Source organism: Pistacia vera, unplaced genomic scaffold (assembly GCF_008641045.1).
Source record: "Pistacia vera cultivar Batoury unplaced genomic scaffold, PisVer_v2 Contig218, whole genome shotgun sequence".
In the NCBI taxonomy this organism is placed as follows: Eukaryota; Viridiplantae; Streptophyta; class Magnoliopsida; order Sapindales; family Anacardiaceae; genus Pistacia; species Pistacia vera.
In genome coordinates this window covers 919351-929736 of record NW_022196022.1, presented here as the reverse complement: position 1 = coordinate 929736, position 10386 = coordinate 919351, and the positions used below count along the sequence as shown (strand labels likewise).

General features: G+C 33.7%; 2 protein-coding genes across 2 annotated transcripts; one reads left to right on the top strand and one right to left on the bottom strand.

Moving 5' to 3' along the window:
• Nucleotides 1–1286: 1286 nt before the first annotated feature.
• On the top strand, nt 1287–6197 carry LOC116130241 (WD repeat-containing protein 74). The gene is made up of 12 exons (XM_031415985.1): nt 1287–1423; nt 1513–1628; nt 1869–1898; nt 2024–2160; nt 2359–2538; nt 2691–2754; nt 2871–2978; nt 3623–3776; nt 4200–4289; nt 4793–4848; nt 5427–5484; nt 5673–6197. Exons 1-12 carry the CDS (start codon nt 1342–1344, stop codon nt 5894–5896), a joined length of 1299 nt encoding a protein of 432 aa, XP_031271845.1. The 5' UTR covers nt 1287–1341; the 3' UTR covers nt 5897–6197.
• A 59-nt stretch (nt 6198–6256) lies between these two features.
• Nucleotides 6257–8134, bottom strand: LOC116130242 (mitochondrial pyruvate carrier 1). The gene is made up of 5 exons (XM_031415986.1): nt 8000–8134; nt 7435–7555; nt 7256–7310; nt 7036–7171; nt 6257–6687 (listed from the first exon to the last, which is right to left on the bottom strand). Exons 2-5 carry the CDS (start codon nt 7525–7527, stop codon nt 6645–6647), a joined length of 327 nt encoding a protein of 108 aa, XP_031271846.1. The 5' UTR covers nt 7528–7555; nt 8000–8134; the 3' UTR covers nt 6257–6644.
• Between the last annotated feature and the right edge of the window lie 2252 nt (nt 8135–10386).

The following is a 10386-nucleotide window of genomic DNA, read 5'->3' as shown; positions in this document are numbered from 1 at the left end:
ATCACCTCTTGAGCTAGAAATCACATAACCCCTTACATCACCTCTTAAATTACCTGAGGAAGAAAAGACTATCAAAATCTTTTATGACCATCTGAACCAAACAAAGTAATGCCCGGATTAAAAGATAGATTACCAAAGTAATCCTTTTACAACCCTAACCAGATGCAACCTTAACATTATATTGGTGTAGACAGCTATAGGGTCTGTTTGTTTCACTTTTTTGAGTGACCTCTATTATCTTATTTGGATTGAAAAACAAAATATGTGTTTGTTTAGTTATTGAGTCATTTCATTTTGAAAATTAATCCAACTCAAATAGGATTCAAATAAGATTTTTTGTCTAGAGTTGGAAAAATGGGTGGGACTTGTTTTCTATTATCCTATTATATTTAACTCAAAACATTTAACAATTATCTTTCATAATAAAAGTTTTATAATTTAACAAAAACACCCCCACCCACCTAAGTCACTGTCGGTCTCCAGTAACCACCGTCGGCGTCGAAACGACGCACAATCGGTCAGATCTGGTCGATCGTGCATCGATCTAGTCGTTTCTAATCAGATCTCTACGGCTAGATATATAGCCAGAGATATGGCTGTTAACGACGACCAAATTCTAATCGTAGATCTGGTCGTTTCCAATTAGATCCATGATGGATTTGGTTGAAAAAAGCCAGATCGGTGCACGACCAACAAGATCCAGTCGGTCGTGCACCATTTGGCAATCATTGACCGTCGTCTGACGATAGTGGCTAGTTGCCGGTAGTGGCTTGGGTGGGTGGGGGTGTTTTTGTTAATTTATAAACTTTATTATTGGAGAGTGTTTAACTAAATTAACAAATGTAGGAGGTTAAAAAATAATCTAAATATTTTTTAGAAAATGTTTTTAAAAAATATACTAAACAACTATTCTATATTTTCATCCAACTTTGATATCATTTTCAGATATTATACCATATACATTCTCATAATCTTATCCTATCTGATTTAATCTTATCCTATCTACTTTAATCCTATCCTATCCTATTCATAATAGTTTTTTAGAGTATCATATTTCAAATAATGTACCACACAAGCCTATAATTTTTGTGAGAAAATATCATAGTTTTTCAGACTATCATATTTCAAATAATGTACCAAACAGGCCCAAATTTTTTGCCGGGGAATAGAAAAAACGCTAAAACATTGGGGCACTAATAAAATTAATTAGAATACAAGGGTACCAAAAAATATTATTCTTTTAAAGTGTATGACAGAAGCGAGCAAGGGTTTAAGGGAGAAAGAAAGGTTAAGACTGAAGAGAATTCAGAGAGAATCAGAGAACTGCGCGTAAAAAAAAAGATGCCTCGCACCACCACCGTGGACTGCCCTGGCTGCCCCCCACTTCGAGCCTTAACCTTCGATGCCCTTGGTCTTATCAAAGGTAATTATTATTACTATTGATAACAACAACAATAATAAGTAGATGTTATTGATTTCTTATACTGATTTATGGGTATTGGAACATATCAGTTATTGAAGCTCGCGGTGAGCAAGGAGGGGTTGCCAACGTTGTGGAGAGATGGGGGGAGCCTGACACCTCCAAATGTGTGCTTGCGGCTTCTATTGATGACTCAAAACACGACCCGGTTGGTTTCGCTTTTTGTGTTTTTGGATTTCAATTACTTGTTGGTTTCTCTAATATGTTATGTATTCTTGCTGGACTCTTCCTATTAAGAGCTTCTGTTAATGTCTTGGCAATATGATATTTTTGTCCATTATTTGTTTTGGTTGGATAGTGAAACCTTAGTTTTGCAACAATGCTTTAGTTTCATTCACTTACTGAAATTTCTTGAGATTGTAAATCATTTTTGTTTCTTCTATTGCAGCTGTTAGCTGTTGCTAGGAAAAGTGGTTTGGTAAGTTTCTTTTCAGTTATAGTGACTATGAATGTTGAGAGTATTTTTGTAGCATCCGTTCTTGCTGACAGTTATAAATGAAATGAAGCTTCTGTTGCTTAATTTGTGCCAAATGCACCCTACAGATTGAAGTTCTCAATCCTCTTAACGGGGATCTCCGTGTTTCAATTTCTAATGTGAGTGATGCTGGTGCTCGACCTGAAGATGATGCTGTTGTTGGTTTGCATCTGTTCAGAAGACAGAGACTAGAGACAGCATCCAGGTAATTTTTAATATCAAATATAAATTGACGAGCCACTTCTTGTGATTGTTACTTGTAGTTTTCCATGTTAATACAACCTTTCTTCCATTTCAAGTCTATGCTCTCTCATAGTTATGTGATTGTTAATGTATATATTTCCAAATAAGTAATGTATCCAATGTTTGCATTAATGATCTCCATTGAATTGGGTACACTCAGGTTTTGTACTTTGGTTACATGTACAACGAAAGGAAATGCCAGCATGAGGTCCATTGAGATTAGCAACTTACCGGAAGAGTCTTCCTCTAGTAGTTCATTCAAATCCTGGAATGTATGTGCTTCTGGTATCATCTTATGTTCTAAAGTGGATAGGAGTGAAAATTATGCTGTATTTGGGGGGTAAGTGCTTTCATGTTGAATAACTTTGCAATATGCTTAAGAGTTCTTTTTCATTTTTTATTGGCATATTATAGTGATTACAAGCTCATTAGGATGGTAAAAATTGATAACTTTTTTATTTTTAATTAAAAAAAAAAAAAAAAAAAACTCAGGAAAGGTGTTGAAGTTAATCTCTGGGATCTTGACAAGTGTACAAAGATTTGGACTGCGAAATCCGTAAGCCATTACTTCCTTCCTCGCCGCTTATTCTTAAACAAGTACAATAAATGTTTACATAGTTTTTCAAGCTTTATTTGACCTAACATTTATTTTATCTTAATAAAATTTTGCAGCCTCCTAAAAACAGTCTTGGTATATTTACTCCTACTTGGTTTACATCAGCAACATTTTTAAGTGCAGATGATCACAGAAAATTTGTAGCTGGCACCAATAGCCATCAGGTAATCTTTCTTGTGTAAATTATTCCCATTTATGCTTCAATAATCAATTTGAATTCAGATCACTTGGAAGGTAACATTCATATGGGCCACTTTAATGAACAATAACTAAGAAACTCCTATAAAATGTGTTCTACAGTGGTAGTCACTGTTTTTCTTTGTTTCTTTATTTTAATGATAAAGGAATAGTCCCTGTTGTTACTTAGTTTGCATGGTAATTTGTCTGAGAAGGTGCCATTCTCGTGGACAGTGTTAATGAGCAATAACCAAAACTTGCAGTGAATGGTGTTCTGCAGAGATAGCCCGTGTATTTTCTTTGTTTGCATGGTAATTCGTGGGTATACTGTGTCAGCTGTATTAATGTGGTTACATCTATGATTGGGGTTCACGGAAATGGGAATTTCAAGTTATGTGTTAAAATCTGTTTTCTGTAAATGGATTCTTCAGTAGATGTGGAAATTAATCCATGTTTCACATATATTGTGGGCCTTTTTTGATAACTTAAAGAGCATATAGTGCCTTAGAAATCAAGGACCTATTCACTGTAGCAATAAGCTTTCCTATTTTCTCTGTTGCTTTCTCGGTTGGTTCTAATCATCACTATTTTCTTGCCTCTTTGTGACTTGTTTTTCTGGTTTCTGTTCTAGGTCCGCCTCTATGATACTTCTGCTCAGCGAAGACCTGTTATGTCATTTGATTTTCGGGAGACCCCTATTAAAGCAGTAGCTGAAGAACCAGATAGCTACAATATCTACGTAGGAAATGGTTCTGGTGACCTTGCTTCTGTTGACATACGCACAGGTACATGTGCTTCTATGAACATTATCTTATAGTAAGTTTTAGTTGGGATTTGACTGAGGACTGTGATATCTACATCCATGGATTAGAATATGTTGACTGCTTGGAGTTCAGCTGAAGTTTCTGTGAAATGGGTTTAATTTGTGGAAGAGGTTAAAAATGCTTTGTGTATTCTAGTTGTGCGCATATTCTGGTATAAGTTTTTTGAATTTTGAAGGGAATTATTATTAAGAAATCTGGCATTTGATCGGGATTCAAATTTCAAGTAAAATGAATCCCTTAGCATGGTGTTATGGCCAACATTAGAGTTGGTATCTCAATATTTGATTAAAACTGCTTTTTTAGTACCCAGCATTGCATAGTTGATTTCTTTTAATGAAACTGTTTGTTTCCTCTGCTTGTGCTGACATGAAAGACTCGTTACAGGAAAATTGTTAGGATGCTTTGTGGGGAAGTGTTCTGGAAGTATCAGATCCATAGTTAGGCATCCTACACTTCCAGTGATAGCATCATGTGGTGAGTACTTGGATGCTCCTCTACATTTGGATCTGTAGTCTATCTCTTTCCTCTTGTGGTATATGCTTTAGTAAATGAATATTGTGTTTGTCCTCATGTTTATCTGCATGTGTCTGCAACCTTCTGTAAGTAGAATTACTTGCCTCCCTATGAAGGTGCTTTGCTTGGTGTGAAGAGCTTGGGTTGATATGGTTTAGTTAGGATTTTGGAATGCTGTGTAATTGGAAAAACAAAAGAAACTATTTGTCTGACATGACATTTCAAACATATAGGACTGTCTTAGCAACCCTTCTTTAACTTCCTTTGCATTATGTCATATATATTTTTCTTTCTTTATAAGAGAAAAAGAGGAATATGGAATTGGCATGGTTGTTTTTTGGTTCAAGTGCACAATGATTCAAATCATTCATCTCCTATTTGATTCTGGCTCTGGGTTCACTATTTTGGAGTTAAGATTATTTAATTTTGTCAACAACTGAAGTTAATAGTTTGAGTTATTGTAGGTCTGGACAGCTATTTGCGCATTTGGGATATAAAGTCACGGCAACTTCTCTCTGCGGTTTGTTCCTTAATTCTATTGTTGTGAAGAATTGTTGAGATTCAATAGTTTAAAGCTCCTGTATTATTTTTTGTGCTGAAGTTAATAGTCAACACTCTACGTTGTTGACAACTTATTGAACAGTAATGCATTACTTTTTTTTTTTTGGTTACCCAATGTTGGTTTCTAGCAGTATAAAATGAAAGTCAGCTGTGAAGCTAGAGGCAACAGTATATACTATGCATTAATACGTAATAGTTGCTGATTTATTGTTTCTTTGCCAAAATACCAACTTTTGACATTAAATTATGTGCAATTTTTATTTTTAGGAATTTATGAAGCCATTATTGTTTAGTATGATAATGTTTAATGAGTCGATTCTTTCCCACTTATAATGCTATTAGTTTATATACATTTTTCCTTGTCAAGATAATTTCTATTAGAATGGTTGGGAGCATGCAACTCTACTCAGAATGAATGAAATTCCCCAGTTTTGTTTAACTACATGGGCCAATTGTTTCAAAGTATGGGTATTGGAGTTGCTAAAATATGCCACATATCTGCAGTTCTGATTTTCTAAACTGCATTGTTTGGTGTAGGTTTTCTTGAAACAGCATCTTACAGAGGTGGTTTTTGATTCCACTTTTGCCGACAAAGGTTAGTTCTCACTGTTCCTTTCGTATCATCATGGCCTGTGGTGGTGATTCCAAAACTATCGCATGGCATTGATCTCTTGTACATAGAGTTATCTATTAGTGGGAACTGTTATTTTCACATCCAAGTCATTGTTGATTGAAGTCTAGCTGACTACTAGCGGTCCATGTTTCAAACTTTTATGTGAACAGAGGTTGCTCAGGCTGCAGCAGATCCCCACATAGACGAAACATATAATATGAAGGAGATCCAAGGAGACGAGACAGAAACATTGCCTGTGAAAAGGAAGAAGGCGTCTAAAGAAAAAGATAATGAAAGTAAAAGGAAGTCATCAAAAGAAAAAACGGAAAGCAAGAAATCAAAATCAAAGAAAAAAAGCAGAAGAGTGAAGGTTGAAAGTGATGATGATGCATAATAACTCATCTGGAATATTATAGCCTCTGCGGAGTGCCAGAATCAAATCCAGGATTGACCTTTAATTATTTGATAGTTGCTTCTGATATTTCTACGAGAAAGAAGTCCTAGGAATACAGGAGATTTTGGTTTTTTCATTAATTACAGGGAATTTGTTGTATTAATTAGACGAAATAGCATTGAGAGATTTTATCCAGAAAAATGAGTTAAAATTTGACCTTTCCACTTGTATTTTTCCATTGGCTCAAGGTGTGCCAATCTAACGCCCACACTTAATTTCGGCCATCAATACATTAATTTTCACCTTTAGATCGTTCGACATCAGTACTTGTTATTTCCAAATTCCAACATCCAAATCCGAGAGGGCGAATAGAAAATTCATTTAATCATTGAAATATTATTATCATATACACAACAAAGACCATGCCACTACAATGACTGTTTAGACCTTGGTCTCTTTATTTCTAAAGCACAGTATGGTATTTAACCCATTTACCATTTAATTTCTTCTTAAAGCCATCAGTTCCACATCAATTAAGTTACACCTTTTGAGCTCTGATAAAAACATTCAGATTGCAGTGCCTGTAATCATGATGCTCTCATCGATCAGCGGAGTTAGGCTTCAACTAGCAGCAGAATTAAATACCAATTGTTTGATCTTGTCAAATATGAAACCTTAGCAGTAACTCTGCCCAAATAACAACAAAAATCACAAAAAAAAATTAAATGGAAAGGAAGCTTGCATCAAATTACTGAGTTGAGGCTTCCTCCTTCTTCTCTGACGATAAGTATCTGAAACAAAGAAATGAGCATAAAATTTAGTTATGCTTTGTGCTTCTATTTACCAATGCAAGAGGATAAAGGGGGATAACGAACAAGGGAATCAATGCTACTGATATAAATAGACAACACCAATGATAATGAAAAATTGCTTGAGGTCCAATTCAAGGTATCAACTCTGAAGTAGAGTTGTGCCGCAATCCAGACAGCCTAAATTCTTTTATTTTTTTCTTCTCAAGAAATTGCATATATAAACCAAAGATGAGAAACACAAGATATGGGAAAATTTAGCAAACAGTGACAAAAAAAATCAGCCAGCACCTTAACTGGTCCAAAATAATTGTGGAAATAGTTACTTACCCATTAGCTCTTGCCCAACGTGAGAGCTGATAGAGCTGCACAGTTTCGTTTGAAGCATGGCATGCCAAAAGTAGATAATTGCGTGGCTGTACCATCCATGCAAACCTCATGAACAATGCTGAATAGACACACATTGCTGCAGCACCAATGCAGATGGGAAAATTAGATCACAGCCAAGGATTAGATACCTTGGGAAAAAAAACACTCAAACTTTTTATACCTGAAGTCATGTTGCCAGAAATCATTTCCGGAGGTTTGTTCATGTCCACCAATCCCTGTTAAATTCCCAGTTATAAATAAGACTGTCATAACTCACCAAGAGTTCTCTCAAAATCTGGGCTATCGTAAACCCTATTTTATACATGGTAGGATCTAAAATCTAATGGTTGAGAAACATACTGCAATAACGAATCCCCAGTTTGCAATAGGTCCCCAAAAGTGAGTTGTTTTGGGACCAACCGGACTGTTCAAGAATGCTCGGAACGAAGCCATAGATCAACACTTCTTCAGATTTATACTTCTGTAAAAGTTGAAAACACAAAAGGAAGACAACCCAACACACAAGGAATCCAATATCACATAACCAAATGATAGAAAAAAAAAATAATTTTCTCAAGCAAATCTCAACACTTATCTATTTTAATTTCAAATTACCCATTTAACTGCCAAAATTTCAAATCAAAACGAAGCTCAGGCAATATAAATCATCCTAATAACTAAACCATCAACCCAGTATGTGAAATTCTTAAGGAGATTAAGAATTCTAATAACAAGGAGATTCCATAAACAAAAATAAATAGATAAATAAATTCTTCATTGAATCCAAACAAACGAGAAACTAAATTAAACTAGAGTTTAATTAACGAAAGCGCATAAGTATTGAGATAGAAATTGAATCCATCAACTAAATTTTCAATCTTTGTAATAACAAGGCGATTGAATCGGTGAAAAAAGAGAGGCGTACCTAGAACAGCGTCGTGCCGGAGACACTGGAGAGGATCCGCTGACCTTTGGTGACGAAAAGAGAAGTGAGGTTTGGTGAGAATAAGATATTAAGATGGGAGTTGGGAGTAAAGAAGAATGTCCTATTTTAAGAGTGTTATAATTGTGTGAGGTTAAGACTAGCGGAAAAAGCTTTAGTGTCAAATTGGGTAGGACACACGTGGAAATTTGAGTGTTTTATTGTCCAATAGTTTTTGTATGTGCTTGTTTACAGGTTATTAGTTTGCTTTTTATTTTTATTTTTTATTACTTTATCAAAATATCATTTTATAATTCATTTACCCACCTTACCTTTTCGGAAAAGCCAAGGGTGTTTGTCTAAGCTTATAAACTCTAAAATTAAGCTGACGTGTTTGTTTATAACTTTTTTGAGCTTATAAGCAATTATTTTTTTTTTTGCTTATAAGCATTCTGATTATAAGCTAGTTTGACCAAGTATATTATCACATTATCTTTATTTAATTTTAAAATTTCATAGTATACATTTATTTAATGTAGTATATTTTTTAGTTATTTTATAATAAAATGTACTTATAAGTCACATTTTTCCAAATACGTTAATTACTTATCAATCATTTATAAGTACTTTAACCAAACACGTAATTGTTTAAAATTTTAAATATTTATAAGCTAAAATTAGCTTATAAGCACTTGTCGCTTATAAGCTAATTTTCATAAGTTCAGACAAACACCCAAATCTCGTGAAATTAAGCAACTTACCTACAAACTTTTCGAAAATCCATGATAGAAGCTCAAATCAGTGACGCCGTTAACAAATCGCTCTTGAGAGAGAAAGAAGTAAAAGTCCATTGTGCTGTCCTTTTCCAGGCTGATTGAATACTACTTTACCATCTTAACTTTATCAAATGTATTTGCCACCATTGGTTTCACAATTATGGTATTTCTTACACATATGAAATACCATATTTGCCTATTAACTTTAATTTTTTTTTTTTAAAGGTTAACAAATCTGAAAAATTTAATAAAATACTGTTAAAATTAAAATCTAAAATGTTAAAAGAAAATCTAAAAAGTTTATAAAAGTTACAAAGAATTAGAAAACTAAAAATCTAAAATTTTGAAAAATAAAAAAATAATTAAAAAAGAAACTAAATTCTGAAAACTTAAAAAAAATCTGAAATTAAAAAATCATATGGAAATATAAATTAAAAATAAAGAAATTATAAAAAAAGCTATAAAAAAAAAAAAAAGACCTAGCGGCAAAAATGTTGGCTAGTTGCCGACAACCTTGGCCTAGTGCATTCCAGCTTGAATCGCACCTACTAGCTTGTATAGCACCAAACTATGTATGATTCATACCAGATCGCACCTGGCTTGGTGCGAGTTGGCCGGAATCGCACTAGGCTAGGTGTGAATCCGGTCAAACAATTTTTTTCTTTGACTTTTTTTTTTTTTTTTTCAAAATTTTACTTTTTATATTTTTTCTCCAATTTTCAGTTTATTTTCTATTTTTGGAAATAATATTTTATTCAAATTTTTTAATTTCGAATTTTTTTTCAACTTTTACAAGTAATGGCTCAAATTTTTAGAATTTTTTTCAATTGTTGGAAGTTTTTAATCAATTTTTCCGATTTGTCAGTTTTTTGTCTAATCTCCAGAAATTATTTTTTTATTTAGTTTTAGTTTTTTTTTTTTAATTTTTCATAAATTTATTTTACTTTTGAGATTTAGAATGGTGTAATGTTGTGTGTTTCCGAAACCAGGGTGGCAAATGGAAGTTTGATAAAGTTAGGTTGTCAGTGACATTCGGTCAGACTGCAAAAGGACAAAAAAGGGCATAATCGACTTTTTATTTATTGACTAAGAGTTAACAGATCTGTTAACTCCGTCACCAATTTAGGGGTAACTTATGGATTTCTGAAAAGTTTGGTAGGAAGTTAATTAAAATCGTGAAATTTGACCAAAGCGTTAGTTTCTCCAAAAAGGTAGGGTGGGAATTGATTTTTTTTTTTTTCTCTTTTATAATTTTTAATATTAAAAAATGTATATGGTATTTAAATTGTGGAAATATTTTTTACAAGTTAAAAAAAATTTCAGAATATGTTTGATATTATAACTAAAGGGGAAACAACTCACACCTACCCAAAGGTTTGACGAAACGCCGATTGGTACCCAAAAGGTTTCAAAATGACAAACAGGTACCTTCTGTTAGTGAAAAGACTAGAATGCCCTTTGAGAAATACTAGTCTATTTTCTTAATTACTTTTAGACCCCTTAAGTTTATTAATTCCATCAAATACCCCTCCAAAAAGTTTAAAACTTAACAAAAACACCCCCACCCACCCATACTTGCCAGATTCCGGCGGCCACCGTCAGTGGTAGTCAGAA

What these genes read in the sequence shown, in the direction of transcription:
- LOC116130241 (XM_031415985.1), top strand. Translation starts at nt 1,342, where the DNA reads ATGCCTCGCACCACCACCGTGGACTGCCCTGGCTGCCCCCCACTTCGA. An exon ending in AATTATGCTGTATTTGGGGG is followed by an intron (nt 2,539 to 2,690) that starts GTAAGTGCTTTC and finishes AAAAAAACTCAG; the next exon opens with GAAAGGTGTTGAAGTTAATC. An exon ending in CTGGCACCAATAGCCATCAG is followed by an intron (nt 2,979 to 3,622) that starts GTAATCTTTCTT and finishes TTTCTGTTCTAG; the next exon opens with GTCCGCCTCTATGATACTTC.
- LOC116130242 (XM_031415986.1), bottom strand. Translation starts at nt 7,527, where the DNA reads ATGGCTTCGTTCCGAGCATTCTTGAACAGTCCGGTTGGTCCCAAAACA. An exon ending in ACTGGGGATTCGTTATTGCA is followed by an intron (nt 7,311 to 7,434) that starts GTATGTTTCTCA and finishes GGAATTTAACAG; the next exon opens with GGATTGGTGGACATGAACAA. An exon ending in TTCTGGCAACATGACTTCAG is followed by an intron (nt 7,172 to 7,255) that starts GTATAAAAAGTT and finishes TTGGTGCTGCAG; the next exon opens with CAATGTGTGTCTATTCAGCA.